We start from the raw sequence: 17,813 nt of genomic DNA on the forward strand, positions 1-17,813 counted from the left end.
CTCAGGAGGCTACAATCTAGAAAATCATAGTTCAAAGCCAGCCTAATCAGAAAAGTTCACCAAGATACCATCTCCAGAAAATCAGCAAAAGGCAGGGTTGGAAGCATAGCTCAAATAGTAATGTGCCAGATAAGCAAGACAGATAAGTTAGCACAAAGTCCAAAACCCTAGTGTATACATATACATATCTATATGCATATGTGTATGTATGTATGCATATGTGCACAAAAATGTCTGTATATATGTATATATATGTGTGTATATATGTGTATATACATATATAGTCATAGAATAACTGCAAGAGGGGAGAAATGGTGGGAGGTTGCAAAATATTTGCATTTCTTTTCTGATTGTGAAAGCTATGTTAGGTGAAAGATTCCCTTGTATCTCCAACAAAGATCATACATATATATGAGCAACCTGGATAAAATAAGGCATTCTTTAAAAGTTCCCTCAAATTAGAATCAGCTACCAAGTCATTTATTCTTTGGGGCCTAAAAAGATCCTCAAAGAAATGAAACTGGTAAGAACAAAGCAGAATAAATGAAACTAGAGCAAAAGGGCCTCTGCTGGTTACTAAGAAAACTACAACCTCACAGCATGGTGGTTTAGGGTCATCTAGGCCAAAGCAGAGGTGCTCAGGCTTTTACAAGTTATAGTTTCTTATATTGGTTATGCATACATCATTAGGCAGCAAAGAGAGGGAGGAGGAAGTTAGGAAGGAGGGAGGAGGGAAGTTAGGAAGGAGGAGGATGAAAAACCTATCTTCCACACACAATAAGAAACAAAAATAAGATAGCCCAGAGGCATAAAGACTGGATTGTTGCAATGTAGCATCATGTGATGTGCAAATTCCAGTGATTTTTATGCACACAAAATGCATGCTGAAATTCTAATTGGCCTGCCTGCACACACATTATGTACCACTTTTGGTTTTAGTTTAAGGCCTCCACTTCACCAAAGTGGACACCAACCAATGCATCCTTTCCTTGTTCTATAACATAACAGTCTAAGAAGAACAAGGAGACTACCCCACAGGCATGAATAACTTATACACAGGTTGCCTGTTATACCTAGAGCTCTTCACATCCTAAAGCAGGCCTTGGCCAACAGCTGGTGTCAATTAGAATGTCCTGTAGGGCTTTCTCCACTGAGATGGTCTTCTTCTGCATATAAGGAAGACATTCAAGCCCTTAGGCTGACACCAAATGTCAGAAGGTGTCTTGGGAGGGTGTTTCTATGCATGGCTGGACTGAGGTCAATTCTAAAGTCTAGAACAGAAGCCCAACAAAATCTCATTCCTCCATCTCTACTCTAACAAGACTGCTGTATGAAACACACACATGAAAATATATACAAACATTGTCCAAAAGTCATGGAAAGGAACCCCAGAGTGAGGGAAAAATAGGAAGCATGGAAGGAAGGATAAAGGAAGAGAAGCTAGCTAGTACACAATAATAAGTTCTGAAAAAGAAGCTGCTCCAAGCCCAGGCCTGTCCCATGGCTCAGAATCTGCTGAACTCATCCAGAAATGTCCAGTTTCTCATGAGCCTGGCAGGGGGGGGGTGCTTTTTTTGGAGACCGGATAGTAGCTAATCTTTCCTCATATTTTCCCTATAATGTGAGAGTCCCTGTCAAGTTCCATTTACTATTTATTTATCTCAAATCTCTGCAGAGATAACCAACTTCTACTTCTCCTTGGGTGGAAAAATCTATTTTTGTCTAAAATATTCTCCACTTGAGAAAACCTCTGCATTGTCCTTGGTGGGCTTCCTGTAGTCAAGGGTTAGGGACAAAGGAGGCATCCAGAGAACATTCAATTTCTTTGACCATATTACTTTAGAGGTTCATTTCTGTTTTTCTGTGTAAGTAGTCTGAAATCGCTGCATACTTGCAGCTCCCATGAGATCCCTGTATAAAAGCAGATGCATAGTCATTCTGAAGAAGGGACAATTAGATGTTTTACCTTAGCCTAAATTAGTCTCTAAAAAGCTAAGTTGAAAAGGTGAACTTCCTGGACCAGTGACTAGTTCATCAAGGCCCTGAGGGTTGACACCCAAATATAAAGGATCTTGGGATACTTGCAACATCATGTAGCTCAGTTAAGTAACACTTTGGGGATGCAGTGTCCTCATAGTCCAACTCTGTCTCTCCAATGCCCCCTTTCTAATTTTGTTTCCTATAGGACTCATCTTAAGTATACAGGTCACAAACTCATCCAATGTCAGCTGATAAGAACAGTAACCAGAGGACCAAAACCATAGATACCAACTACAATCTTGTCATCCGAAGAATCTTCATATTCAAAGAATGAGAATATTATCATGTGCTCTGTGGCCTATTCCATTGCCCAATTTTGACAACTTTACGGAAAAAACTAACATATTAAGTCAAAAGAAAAGCAGTAAAACGAAGCTTTAAAACTTCTTTCCCCTCTCCTTTCCGCCCAATGCTTACTCCCTTAAACATTCCCCCCCCCTCCCCTTTCCGCCCAATGCTTACTCCCTTAAACATTTCCAGAGAGGAAGATTTCCCATTACAGTCACTCCTGTGTTCTTCCACACAGGAAATGGAGTGAAGGGTTTCCATATAGCAAGGTAATCAGTAAGATAGAATCATCCTCCTTTACAAGTGCATAGCCAAGATTATTCTTCTCCTCCTCCTTCCCCAGAATCTGCAAGCCTTCGCTCCAGAAACCAATCCAGACCCACATAACACTGAAGCCTAGTTTCTGTTCCCTGGTGAGTTTTGCATATGTACTGCTTTGGTGAACAGCAGGAATGGAAAGAACACGAATTCACCAGACTAAATGACATTTCGCATGGTCAAATCAGACTCCCTGACTTTGGCTTCAGAAAGCTTCCTTTGAGAAGGAGAAAGCATCTTTCTCTGTCCACCAGCTCATGGCACCAAAGCAGCTAGGAAAGCCCTGGTACAGTACAGGCCCAGACACACAGAGACTCTGCAGATCTCAGGAGTCCTGGCTGGCAAATCCCCATGGCCTGGGTAGAGTGAGGACATTCACACCCAGCCAGACAGCTCCTTTGGGACTCATTAACTTCAGAGAACAACGTTCATGCTGAGTCTCAGCCAGGCCTCCAGTCACCACGGCCACCAGGCTCAGGCACAGACAGCACCAGGACCACTGGCACTTAGTCTCAGAACCACAACCACCATCATCACCACCACAGCTGGACCCAGCCATCCCTCACCCTGACCAAATCCCTCACTCAGAAAGGCCAGTTTGAGGAAAACTGTGCACCTCAGAGCGTCTCCCTATGCCTGCCATATTACATCCCAGGCCGAGCACCCAGCATTATCCACGAACCGCGCAACCCAGGGAACCAGCGACCTCTCTGCTAGCCCCAGCGTGCTCCGGCGCACACTCCCGCACCCCCTTTCCCCTCACCCCCAGCCCACACAATTCACCAATTCGTAAAATGGCAGCTCCCTACCTGAGGGTGGCGCTCTCCCCCTGCCGGACCGTCACGTTGTCCATCGCTTTGGGGAAGGTGGCATCTCCGCTGCGCACGGGCACTCCTGTGGGTACAAGGAACAGCAGCCTGAGAGACACGACCACGAGGCACTTCCAGGGCAGGAACAGGTACCCACAGACCCCCATCCTCGACGGCCACAACTTCCCAGAACTCGGGCCGCCTGGCGCACACGCCCCCCGGGCGAGCACAGGAAGTGGGTGGGGTGGGGAGCGAGCTCGGGGACTGCGCGGTGAACTAGCGGCGACCGCGAGGCGCGGGGAAGCGAGGAGCGCGCAGACTCCTCCAAGTCTAGTATTCCTCCCCCAAATCCAGCCTCGGAGAAGCAGTTTCCACGGAAGACATCCAAATGTGGGATGGGATGGAGGTGGTGGCGGGGGACTTGCTTCTGCTCGCTGCTGGGGCCAGAGAAAGGTGGCCGGGATGGGCAGCGCCGGGCGGGCGCACAGGTGCACGTTTCAGGGGCCGCTTCTTCCCATTCACAGTTCAGACATGGCACTTTGGAGAGGAGTAAGCAGCACTTTGGTGTCGGAAGGGGATGAGGGCGGGCTTCACCCGGCTATCCAGATGTGCGCTGCGATTCCTCAGCTCCAGCCAGGGGGTGGGTGGGGAAACGAAATCCAGCACTTTTCTTTCTGTCTTTTTTTTTTTTTCTGTTTTTCTTTCTTTCTTTTTTCTTTTTTTTTTTTTTAAGTTTCGAGGAAGGCTCGCCACCAGAAACGATCAGTTAACAATAGCCCGATGGGGAAGTAGCGCTGGCAGGAGGCGGCCAGGGTTGGGCAAGGAGGAGAAGGCTCGGCCCGCTTCGCGTTCCAGACGCGGGATCGTGCCGCAGAGGCTCGGGCAACTTCGCCGGAGCCCAGAGCAACGCTGCAGCCTCCGCGATCCCAGCGGTGTCGGCAGGGCAGGCAGGGCGATCCGGGCAGCAGCGGCCGGGCAGGAGTGGGCCGCGGCGGCCCCTCCTTCGCTAGTTCCTTCGCTCGCTGGGGAAGGCGAAGCGCAGCCTGCACCGGAGCCGCGCGGACGCCACGCTCAGCGGCCGCCCCGCTCAGCGGCCGCCCCCGGCCTCCGCGCCGCCTTCCTCCCGGGAGCAGCCCCGACGCGCGCGGGCCCCGACCGCCGGGGTTGTCATGGCAGCAGCTCCATCCCTGACCGCCACTTTCTCCCGGTGCAGATTCCGAGCGAGCGCGAGCGGGCGGGCGGGCGGTGCGGACGGCGCGCTCATCCCGGCGGGTGCGGGGCGCGGGGCGCTGGCGCCCACCTTAACCCCCGCCGCGCCGGGCAGAGGAGGTGTACCGGCCCTGACCGGGAGTGTTCACTATTGCCCCCAACCCTTGAAGAGCCGACACTTCCAAATTTAAAAGAGAAGGCAAAGTTAGCATGCAGTCTTAATAAGCCTGAGACGTCTTAATAGGGTCACAAAGTAATTAACTAGGAACAGGAAGACCCTGCAGCATCCATACGTGCGCCTTTAAATGATCGCATTAATTCTATTAGCATGTAGAGTAAATTTAGAATGTCGGGATGATGTTTTAATATAATCTCATTTTTATTCCATAGTACGCCTCCCTTTTTCAGCCCTCCCATCCCCCCCACAAAGAAGATGCTTAAAATCCTACAGACCCAACACTAGCGTTCTAGATGTTCTCCATATACAAATTTTTTTTAAAAAATAAATCACAGAATGCTCTTAGTACGTGAACCAGGCAAAAACCAAGAAAATGTAGGACACGTTCAACAGTGACTTTCTTACATTTCATGATTTGTGGCCATTAAATGAATATTAGGAAGCTGGAGCAGAGTTTGAAAAGGGAGTGGTTGGCGGAAGGGGGTGGATGATTGGAAAAGGGAACAAGAGATTCATTCGAACTACTCCAGGTACCTGAGTGAAAAAGGAAGTGGGAAATGTGGTAAGACTCTGGAGGGTGGGAAAGGTGTGGGGGTGGGGCTGGGAACAACGCTAAAGGATAACACTCATCAAAATGCACCGGACATACAGGCGCACATTAAATTGTAACCCTCGTGCACAGCCATTTGAAGATTAAAAATACAATAAGATAAATTCAGCCAACTATAAGTACATTGGGATAGATGGGGAAGGGTGTATAGCAGATTTGCAGGTGTTTTGGTTTTCACATGCTGGCAGCTAATTTCATCAATAAGAGGTGTGGCTTTTTTATTCAGAAAAAGGCTGGAGGTGCCTCTGTGCCTGTTTCTTCTTCCCTCTGTCTGCTGCTTGGCCTTCTGTGCCTGCACCATGGTTTCTACTTAGTTTCAGCTCTGTTGGAATGCAGTCTTCCTCTTCTAAGACTCAGGCCTGTGCACCCTGGTGACTCACAGACTAGCTGCCCCAGCAGACCTAACTGATAGGCGTCCTCCTCAGGGATTCTCAGATTTAGCAGGTAGCACTGATCTGAATTCTTCCTGGGGCCAAAAATGGAGGCTACTATGGCTTTGGAGTTCCCCCCACCCTCCACCCTGTACCTTCTGTCAAATTCAATCATGATGCCATTACATTAAAAAAAAAAAAAAGGTCAGTAAAATGTTCTTCCCCAAAACCAGCCAGCACCAGAGATGGAACCGTTATAAATAAACTACTGTAACTGCCTGCCTAGACTCTGGTGCTACAAGTAATAGAACGTTGCCACCATTAAGAAATATCAATCATTTGCATGTAATTAATATGCTAAGGATGATGCAAGCAAGCTCCACCCACCATATCACCCTCACACTGACTACTATGGCCAACAAGATAATACTCATCTCTGGAGAGATCACAAAAGGAGGCTGAGACATTTTGCCTTTTAATTTATGAATGACTATTTTGCTGGTTCCAAGGTTTCAACTCAGGATCTTATGCTCACTCAGTTTGCTGGCTCACGGCTAGCACTCTACTACTTGAGCCAATCCTCCAGTCCAGCACTTTGCAGTTAATTGGAAATAGAGTCTCACAGTCTGCCCACATTGGCAGGATCCTCAAGGATTTTCCTGAATAGCTAGGATTATAGGTATGAGCCACAAGTGCCTGGCTGTATCTCTTCCTTAATAGTTGATCATGTAGTACTCAATCATGCAAAGTTGAGCAACTTAACACTGAAGGTTCCAAAGCTTTTGCGTTAAGTCATCAGTACACCTATTTCCCCCATCTCCTCTGGTGATTTTCAGTGGTATTAAATTCTCAGGAAAAGCCATGGACCTCTGGGGCTATCTACCTGGTACCTTTACAAATGCCTCAACCATTTTTCCTTCTTTCCCAACACAACCTCTGTTCTTCAGCACATTCAAATGGTAACAAATCCTAGTCATGGGAAAAGAGGGAGGCTCATTCTGGGCTTTGGCATCATTTCCCTACAGACCTGAGAATGGCCAGGGTGATTCCTTTGATGATCTATTCTGATTCTGTGCCTTGCATCTAATTCTCATGTAGGGACAAATGAGCATAGATTTTGCATCTAGGAATGTGGATAATGACACCAAAAGGCCCTCCCTAAGGGCCCACATACATGATTAATTCCACAGGAAAATACTTAGAAATCCATTTATGATAGAAGATGGTTTATTACTACATATCTTTCTGCCACTGCTTCTTTGTTATGGCTAGGTGGAAAGATAATTCTTATAAGCAGTTAACACAGGTCTGTATACACTTGATCTGTCTCTTCGTGCTGCTGTATCTTTCTCCCCGGCAGTGAGGAAGAGTGTGGACCTACAGCATCCCAATAGTTGCCAGCAGAAAACCCAACAGGCCTCAGGAAACTCTCAGGGTGAGCAAAGAACAGCTACCTATGACCTCCGATCTCATTGGTAGGCCCAGGAACCCAAACTTTATTCATAAATGGAAGTTAAGAAAGTGGGGAAAGGTCAGAGATGCCTGTGCAATTAAACAAGACAGAATGGTTTTTATTCCAGCCTGCTATTGAAGTGGTTTGAAAAAGATGGAGATCAAATCAGCTGTCAATAGCTTTCCTATCCCTAATCCCTAAATATAACCAATACTTAGTGGCTTATCTTATAGCCTGTCTCTTGTTCATAACAAAAAACTGCTGGATTTATTTTATTTTTTCTTCCCCCAGCATATCTGAGTTAATGAAAAGGGGATGACAGCCAGAGCAATTTCATTATTTGTGTTCTTTATAGAAACAACTTCCTCTATGCCTCCTGGAAAGCAGATTCCTAACGAGCACCACCTCCACCTTCTTTTCCCATCTCCCTCTCCTTCCTCCCTTCCTTCCGTGCATACACATATACTGTACACATAAATCAACTTGTCACAGCTTGTCTCTGGGCTGACAGCTGTAATTGCTTCAGGTTATAAAAATATCCACAGGACAATGCCTTTCAAGCTCACAGACACGCACATGCACACACACACACACACACACACACACACACACATGCACACACATACACACTGCAAAACAAAACCATCAGAGGCCCTTTCATAATCTTAAAGCTGTGAGGGAGGCTGGGGGAGTTTGCCAAGCAGACTCTGGTGTGCTGGCAGGAAGGAATCTGAGGAGACTTCTGGCAGTTTGGGCACCTATACACTGACACAGGTTTGGAATGGCAGAACTCTCTGGGAAAGGAAACATCATCTGTTTTGTTGCTGTTGTTTTGTTTTGTTTTGTTTACTCTGTTCCCTACCGCAAGCTGGAGAAAGCTACCAGGTCTGACTATTCCACTGCACTAGACACCAAAAGAACACCGGCTTAAGAAATGCCAGTTCTTCTCTACAAAGGCGAAAGGCCCCCCTCTCCTGGTGGAGATTTCAAATAGAAGCTCTGGCAAGATGAGAAATGCAGGGCAGTTAGAGAGTGGCAGGACATCAGATAGATATTGAGAGATTTAATCAGAAAGAGCAGTGTAAATCTGGATAAAGAGATGCCTCTGGGGGTTTAGGAAAGGGCTGGGCTTTGGAGGAAAAAATCTCATGCTATATTTTTTTGCTTCTCTATGAATATAGGATCAAAATAAAATGGCTGCTCATCTGAGCTTCAGTCCAGCATGTTTGGATTTCTGCGGGAAGGCAAAAGGGCAATTTGAAGAAGAGAGAGGAAAAGAGGCCAGAAGTAGAGAGAATTGAAAAGGAAGGTAGGAAGATAAGGCAGAGGTATAGCTGTGCCCAAGGATGTAGAAATCCATTCTACTTTTAAGAGGTGCATATAGTAGAGACCTGGTTAGAAGAACCAGTGGAGATGGACAGAAAGGTAATACTGGAGGAGCAAGATGAATAAGCCATAACAAAGTTAGGGTCCCAGAGGGTTCAAGAGTCAGGGGCTTTGGACAGATCTTCTTGTGTATCATTTTTAGATCATAGTAAAACCTTAGATTCATGGAATCACAGGAAAATGAGTTCTGGAAAGACTCTGGAAGGTATTTGGTGTAACTTTCTGTGTAAGAGAAATTCGGAGCCCCAAAAAGGGGTTAGGGGCATAAAGTTAGAAACAGGCAAAGCAGTACAAGAAGTCAGGCTTCTAATTCCAATCCAGTGGTTTTTTGTGTGTTTTTTTATTGTTTACCACCCTGCAGCTTACAGGCTAAATAATAAACTGCCTGCTTGTACTGCTTCATCTGTAAGCCAAGGAGAGAATCACAAAGGAGGGGAATATTATCACTCTCAAGATAGCTCTGGGTGTCCAATTAGTTACTCGAATTCAATATATTCACTAAACCAGCAAGAAGATGTTAAACTCCTCATGTGATCAAGGGATTGTGCTGAAATGCAGAAATCTAGAGAGACAAAGTTGCCTATCGTCTCACATTTTTGGGCTTGTTAGCAATTTCATTTGTGTTAAGATTCTCAAGTGTTGTTGGGCACTAGTGGGTCATGCCTATAATCCTAGCTACTCAGGAGCCTGAGATCCGACTGTCATATTTTGAAGCCAGTCCAGGCAGGAAAGTTTGAGACCCTTGTTTCCAATTAATCAGCAAAAAGCTGGAAATGGAGATGTGACACAAGTGGTTGAGCATCAGCCTTGAGCACAAAAGCTAAACAAGAGTTGAGATCCTGAGTTGAAGCCCCAAGACTAGCACCAAAAAAAAAGTAGGAAAGATTCACCACTGTTGAAGTTATAATGAATTCTAACCTGTCCTCCCAAAGAAACTCCGAAAAACTATGCAGGCCTCTGCCTGCCTTTTGAGAAGAGAACATCCCATGACAATTGTCCAGATTCCCAGGCAACAACCTGGGTATCTTCCAGCTTGATTCAAAGAAACCATAAGAAAAAAAGGAATCCTCTTGAGGATGTCCAAATGTAAGAAGAGATCACGCAGTAGTCATCTATGTAGTTCATACTCTGCCTAAAAAAAGCACACTGTCTAACCAAGAAGAGAGATAAACAGCAAGCAAAATATTTCACAAAATAATAGACACAATTGTGATAAGTTCCACAAAGAAGAAGTGGAAGAAAGCATGTGACTGTAGGTCCTCCTTGAGTCTGGAACATTGGGAAACATCTCAATAAGGACATGATGCTAAGCTGATCCTCATGGGGTGGCATGAAAAGCAGTGGGTGCCATCAGGACCTTGATTCCAGGCAGATGGCACAGACTCTACCTGACCAAAGACCAGAACGAGGATCAATAGAAGCTGCTATTGTTTATCACCTCAGAGTGTGTTCATTTAAGCTAAAGACAGTGGTATTCTGTGTTCTTCAACCCTTGGGTATACATTCATTCATTCATACATACATTCTGTATATATGACTCTCTAAAAATAACCATGGGTTTAGAAACCAGATAGAGCACAAATCAAGTCTTCCTCCTCTCTATTACTATTGTGAGACCTTGGGGATAAAACTCAACCTCATTTTTAAACTAGTAGCATTCCTGTTGCCAGCTACCAGGGACTGGTATAAAGCTAAAATGAGAATATCCTTCCTTGGCCACCCCTGTGTTTCCCACGCTGAGATCAGACGGGAAAGATTTGACTTTGGACTTGCTTCCTCCATTGCTAGTTGACCCACACAGGAAGTTCAGCAGAGACCCCAGCTGCAGCCTGCAGGACTGGCCTGAGAGCACTTCATTCCAGAGACAGAGAAGGAATCTCATGCTGGGATGGGGTCAGAAAGAAGTAGTCATTCAGCCCTTCAGCCACCCGCAGCAGGAAGAATGGTGACTCATTTTTCACCCCACTTTCCCCATTTTCCAATGAGCAGGCATCAAGATGGCTGTAGTCTGCACACAGAATGGATGCCTATGGGAAAACAGCCTGCACTTTAAAAAAGAGGATTGGGTTTTCTCCTGCTGTAGCAGCCTGGGAACTTTGGTCTCTTGTTTTCACCTAGTGAAAGAGCCAGAGACAGGGGGGTGGGGTTGGGGGGGGCAGAGGGGGTAGGGTGGTCAAGACAGGGCTACAAATGTGGCTTAGTGGTAGAGTGCTTGCCTAGGATGCATGTAGACCAGGGTTTGATTCCTCGGTATCATATGAAAAAGCCGGAAATGGCACTGTGGCCAGAAAAGTCTCACTGGCCTCAAATCTGAAGTTCATAATCCCAAATGTCTACCGACAAGCCTGGTGTACCTCTGTCCCTGTGCCTTTTCTCCTTAGGAAGTTCCTCTTTACTTGTGTCTCTCTTTAGCCTCATTTTCTTTGGAAGTTTTAACCCTCATTTTTCCAACTAAAAGCAGCAGCAGGAAAAGAAAACTTAAATGACAGGAGAATTTATTCCATAACAAATGGGTTCAATCACACTTTTTTTTTATTGGTGATGGAAGGTTCTTGTAAATAAACCCGAAGACCTAGATCCTGGATTTAACTCACACCATCATTTTATCACCCTAGTTACCTCTTTTTTTTTTTTTAATTGCCTCTTCACTTGTCAAAAGTACCAAGATCATCTTCCTACACTGTAGTAATTGTCAAGATCTAGCTAATTCCATCCAGTGACTGAGGTACTTCTGATGATACCAGAATGATTCCACAATAAGACAACAAATCAGAGGGGAGACTAGAGGTCAAGCATAAAGAATCCCAGTCCTCAGATTGCCACTCACTGGTTCTGTGGAAGTGCCCAGGTCTCTGCTTCTTGCCTTCTAAATGAGGAGCTTGGATTAGATGGCTTCTGAAAAACGTCCCAACTCTAATCGTCTGTGATTATAATGCTTCTCAACCCTCTTCTCAGAAGCAGTTTACCCTTCAGATTCACTTATCTGTTCCTCCTGTGCAGACAGAGCCTCTTCTTCTCTGCCCTTCAACTCTCCCCATTTACCAAGGTACCCACTTCAGTACTTTGTACATTCGCACAAAGTAATTAATGAGCTGCCCTGGATCTAAGGCAAGCCGATGGAAGAGTCAAGATGATTAAAAGTCTTCCGATAAAGAGTTTCTTTAAGGAAAAGCAAGTCCCACAATGCAACCAGCAATGTTAATCTTCAATAAATATGCTGTTAATATTTAACTGGCATTTATTTAAACTTACAGTAACTGTCCTATTAAATCCAAATTAATTGCCCATTTGGGAATCTTCCCCTAAAGCTTCGCTGGGACAAGGCTGTCTAGATCATACTCTATACTAGGCATCCAGCCATGGGAAAATATTTAAACAGTCCTAAAACAAGACTGTTAAGGTAGTAGGATCTGAGGAGCTATTACAGGAAAATTACAGCTAGTCTGGTGTTGTGTCTCAAACCTATAATCCCAGCCACTCAGAAGGTAGATATAAGAGGACAGCAGTTCAAGGATATGCTGGGTAAAAAGTTAGGGATGGCAGAGTACCAGAGGCTTACTACAATCCAAATGACTCAGGAGGCTGAGATTTGGGAATTGAGGTTGAAAACCAACTCCAGGAAGCAAAGACTGAGAGACTCTTATCCCCCCAAATAGCCACCAAAAATGCTGGGAGTGGTGGTGTGGCTCAAGTGATAGGGCACCAGCCTTGGGCAGAAATGCAAAAGGACAACACCTAGGACCTGAGTTTAAGTCCTCAAACTGGAATACAGATAGACAAACAGACATGTGCACGACACATGCACACACATGCACACATGTACATATATACACTTTTTTGTTTTTGATGGTGGTCCTGGGGCTTTAAGTCAGGGCTTGGATATTGTTCCTGGGCCTTTTTTTGCTCAAGGCTAGTGATCAACAACTTGAGCCACAGTTCCTCTTTTGAGTTTTTGGCTGTTAATTTGAGATAAGTGTCTCCTGGATTCGTATCTGCCTGGACTGGCTTCTGCTACCCTCAGATCTCAGTCCCCTAAGTAGCTAGAATTATAGGCATGAGCCTTGGGTGTGTGGCATACACATACCATTTTATGTGTCATAAGAATGCTTTAAAATAGTAGTTGTATATATAAAAGACTAAGAGCTATGGACCAATCTCCAAGTCATGCTGCTTTAGAAAGGGCAGTCAGAGTGTAATTGGGTAGACCTGATCTTTGCTATCCCTGAAATCAATAGTTTTTGTTATAAATGTGATCCTAGCTGAACTTTTGTGATGTTACTTTGTTATGATTGTAACGCAAATACATTTGTCACACACACACACACACACACACACACACACACACACACACACACACACACCATCATCATCATCATCACATCAGTGGACTAAAGAGACATGTGGAAACCTAGTCAGACAAACCTAGTCAGATTGGTTAGCACTCAAGCTGAATCAACTTCAAACCAAGGCATCAAGGCTGAACAGAATCTGGACTTTCCTCAGGAAAATGAGAGCTGGATGTGATGGGACTGATTCATTCCAAAGCTGCCAAAGCTTTAGTTCACTGGCTTAGGTTTGTAGTGTTCAGTGTTTGCCTTGCAGTGGAAGGGTTTGGGGTGGAGCGGGATGGCTTAGAGACTGGGTGTGGATGTGAGGAAGTCAAGAAGGGACAAGGAAAAGAAGACAGGGAGCAGTAAGGCAGCCTGCACCTTTGATAAGGATAAGCAACTATCCTATTGCAGAAATCAAGGAATCTTTTTTTTCAATCCATTACCTTTTTTCTCCTTTTCTTCAATCACTGTCAAGTTAGACTAAAGATACTTCAAAATCTTTACAACGTGTTCGCTAATAAGAAAAATCTCTTCAAAGCATAATTGGAAATTGGAAAAAAACAACGAATTTGTGTGTGTTTGCATCATCCTGACTTTCACACATCTGCTCATCTTTACCTTTCCCTCAGAGACTTTTGCAATGAAGAATCATGGATGGGTTTGAAGCAACCTGATCATGGGTATTCTTCCCAAGCTGCTCTCCTCAGAAAGGAATTATTTTACCTCAATCTGCTATATGCTTTCTCTTTCTGGCAGCAAGTGAGAAAGGGCAGCTTGTGAATGGCTGGAGAGAGTGGACTGTTCTGGTAGCAGTTGGCTTTGGACTTTGAGTGTAAAGAGAACAGGGAATATGTTGTGAATTTGCATGTGAATGAGGCACAACAGAAGAAAATAATTTACCTCAGCGTTCACAACAGTTTTGACAAGGTGTCAGGATCAAAGATGTCTTAAAAAAAAAAAAAAGTAGATGAGAAGAGTATCTGTCTTTCTCCCCAAGGTAAAGAATTAGCTTAAAGCTAAGAGGCAAATCAAGGGTAGATTGACACGTTTCTCTGTGGAAAAGTATTAATACCACATTCCCCAAAGGACTGTTGCTAGGACAAATCAAATTTAATATCTATACCAGGAAATTCATCGAGAACTCTCACAAGTTTGCAGAAGACATTAAGTTCCCTTAAGTAATTAAGTCTTAGGCTGATATAATGAGCTGCAAGTAATCCAGAAAGTTATGTGCATACACTGAAAAGTGGACAGAGTGTAACATGTTTTAGGAAAAACAATCTATAAGACATTGGACTCAAGGGAATGGGACGAGAGGGAGTAAAGTGGACATGAACAAGGATCAGTAGTCTTTACTTAAATCTAGGCTTCAGAAATCACTAGTTTGACCTTGGAAGGTTTTCTCACCTCTCCGTGTGTCAATTTTCTCCTCTATTAAAGAGTAATATTACCTATCAATAATATTTGCTGGGAGGGTTAAATGAGCTAACATGTATAAAGTACCTATTGATTTACCTGGCATGTAGTTTTCACTCCACAAACATATACTGATATTTTCTTTTTCTTTTACAATCCATGCAAGAACTTTGCAATCAGTCACTGCTTGATTGTGCTAGAGTGGTGGTCATTTTTAGAGTAAGATATTATAAATTATTGTCTGCAGTTATCAGGCTTTTCTTTTGCTGCAAAGGAAGTTGTAGGCCAAGCATTTTTGTAAAAATCATTAGAAGAATATTAGATAAATAGAAATAAGGGAAGAAATAATTACGTTGGTCAGATTTTTATGTGTAAATTATTTAAATATTGTTCACAATTGTTAACCATTGTTGCTCATAAATTATAAAGGAAGTTGGGTGTCAAGATGTATTTTTGTTTGTTTTGGGGGTGTGTGTATGTGTGTGTATGTAAGAGAGAGAGACAGAGAGACAGAGAGACAGAGTGACAGAGAGAGAGAGAGAGAGAGAGAGAGAGAGAGAGAGAGAGAGAGAGAGAGAGAGAGAGAGAGATTGCCTCTTCTGGAGCTTAAACTCAGGCCTGAGCACTGTCCCTGAACTTCTTTTTGCTCAATGCTAGTGCTCTACTACTGCTCCACATTCAGCTTCTTTGGTAGTTAATTGGACATAGGAGTCTCAAGGACTTTCTTGGTAGGCTGGCTTCCAGCTGTGATCTTCAGATCTCTGCCTCCTGAGTAGCTAGAGTTACAGGGAAGAGTCATAAGCACCAGGCTTTTTTGTTCTTTTGAGGCAGATTCTTATTATGCAGCCAAGGTTGGCCTCAAGCTCCAGATTCTCCCGTCTCATTTCTCTGAATGGCGGAATTATAGGTGAGCCATCACGCCCAGGTTCAAAAGTCACTTGTAATTTCTCTACCTTTAACAACTACCTCTAAGAATTTGATCTCTCAGTCCTTGTCTCTGCATCTCCATCTCTCCATCTCTCCCTCTCCCTTCCCATTCTTCCTCTAAATCGTATTTCACATTTATTTACCATTCTCAACCTCTGCTACCTTTCTCTGACCTAAGCCACCATGGGTCCTTTAGTTTCTTATCTGTATTATTTAGATTTCTTCTTGTAGATGTGCTCTATCAGCTTTTGTCAGATATAGGTCATCATTTTTCATATGGAAAGAAAGATCTAAAATCTGGTTAATCTATTAGAGGCTTCTCACTGTCATTTCAATAAAGCCTGCAATCTGTATGTAGCTTCTGAGCCCATAACATGCAGCCTCTGTATGTTTTCTGCTTTATCACCAGGGCTGCCTTTCCAGAGTCAGCTAACTAGTCAAGATCCTATCTCATTTAAATTCTCAAAGGTTTTACTTTTCTAGCAATGGGCAGTACTACTGGCTGCAGCCCTGCCTGTTTTTCTTGCTAAATTCTTTCTACCTTTTCAGGTCTAATTTACTCATAAAGGGGAGTTATGTCATCAACTGCAGGATCTGTCTCCTACATCGATATTTCTCATAAAGTTCGCAATACTTGTCATGGTTCATTTGTCTTCTTCTTTGTTATAATCTTAAAGATTAACCATGCCTGGTACACAAAAGGTCTCGATGCCTAGTGGTCGAAGTTAAGCAACTAGCACAACTGGGGGAGCAATAACAAATTCTAGCTGGGTGCTGGTGGCTCATCACTACAGTCCTAGCTATGCAGGAGGCTGAGAGCTGAAGATCATGGTTCAAAGCCAGCCTATCCAGGAATGTCCATGAGACTCTTATCTTTAATTAAGTACCAGGAAACCAGAAGCGGAGCTGTGGCTCAAAGTGATAGCATACTGGTCTTCAGCAAAGAAGATCAGGGACAGCTCTCAGGCCCTGATTTCAAGCCCCATGACCAATAAATTAAATAAAATGAGATACAATACATTTCTGGGAAGGGCTTCCATATTGAACTCTGGGCCTGGGTGCTGAGCCTCAGCTCTTCAGTCAAGGCTAGTGCTCTACCACTTGAGCCACAGCCCCACTTCCGACTTTTTTCTGCTTATGTGGTGCTGAGGAATCCCTCATGCATGCGAGGCAAGCACTCTACCACTGAGCCACCTTCCCAGCCCCTAAACTGAATTTTTTTTTAAAGGTAAGCCAGGTACTGGTGGCTTATATGTTTAATCTTAGCTACTCAGGAGGCTGAAATCTGAGGATCATGGCTCAAAACCAACATGGGCAGGAAAGTCTATGAGACTCTTACCTCCAATTAGCCACCAAAAAGCTAGAAGTGGACTTGTAACTCAAATGGTAGAGTGATAGCTCTGAGCAAAAACAAAACCAAAAAACAGAAAATAAAACAATTTAGCGCCCAGACCCTGCATTCAAACCCCATGACCAGCACACAAATAATACTACTAATATTAATAATTAAAGGTAATGGATATTCATGAATATCCATATAATCCAAATATGATGACACATATTTAATGATAAAACTGTAACTAGAAGTAATTTTCAAAAAAAATCAAGAAGTCAAGATAGTTGTTTAAAGAATAAACAACGATCATGTCTGTAGGAAAGATTGTACAGGCAAAACTAAATAGCTAAATAGGATAAGGGAGGTTTGGATGAATGAATGGGTGACAGTCCCACACTAGTTTATTAGGTTAGGGTGTCTGATGTATATCTCTAACCTTTGAAATAAGACTCCCATGCAGAATTGTCACTGTCCAAAACAGGTAAGTGGGACATCTGAATTGATGTAATCCAATGTGACCTTTCTAATGTCAGGGTCCCATCTGCCCAGTAATTCAATTCTCTACATGGATAGGGATAAGTGAATTATGTTCATCTTCTCCCTTACATATCCTCTATGCAACCTATTCTACAATATCTGGGCATACTTGGTAAGGGAATTTTTTAAAAAATACAGTATGTACACATTCATGTGATTTGCATGAAATCCTCAGGAAGGTAGAATCCAGCTCTAAGCAGAACTAGGTAGGACATTTCTCTTCTTCACCTCCTAGGAGATTTACTCCATATCTGACCCATGACATCCTTGCTTACTGATGGATACAGAGCATGTCTGCATGTCTCAATAAATTTCTGCGATATGCCATCAGTTTTACCCCCTGCCTTGCTTGCCTCCTTCCTTCCAGAGGATCACTTTCTAACAGAAGGAGATGCTTTCTGATACACATCTTGAAGCTCTTGGTCTTATGCTCCTGGTCTGCCTTATTGCTTTCTCCTGTGCCCACCTACTTTCTAGGGCATGATGTAAAGCAATTGGCTGTCCAAAGAATCCTTCGTTTTTCCCTTTGATGGAAGAGAATTATGATAGCCAAAATAAAAACCACTGGATAATGCACAGGGCTGAGTTCTCAGCTATAAATGCC

The 17,813-nt window shown here is 43.9% G+C and overlaps 1 protein-coding gene across 3 annotated transcripts in view; it reads right to left on the reverse strand.

Annotated features, from left to right (window-relative positions):
- Window positions 1-17,813, reverse strand: part of Ntm (neurotrimin) — a 1,042,577-nt gene that overhangs the window by 436,184 nt on the left and 588,580 nt on the right. For all 3 annotated transcript variants that reach the window (XM_070038345.1, XM_070038346.1, XM_070038347.1), the window contains exon 2: window positions 3,456-3,540. In XM_070038345.1, coding sequence (XP_069894446.1) covers window positions 3,456-3,540 — 85 coding nt within the window. The remainder of the gene's footprint in view (window positions 1-3,455; window positions 3,541-17,813) is intronic.

The sequence above is a fragment of the Dipodomys merriami genome, unplaced genomic scaffold, assembly GCF_024711535.1.
Source record: "Dipodomys merriami isolate MVZ:Mamm:240054 unplaced genomic scaffold, mDipMer1.0.p SCAF_29, whole genome shotgun sequence".
NCBI lineage: Eukaryota > Metazoa > Chordata > Mammalia > Rodentia > Heteromyidae > Dipodomys > Dipodomys merriami.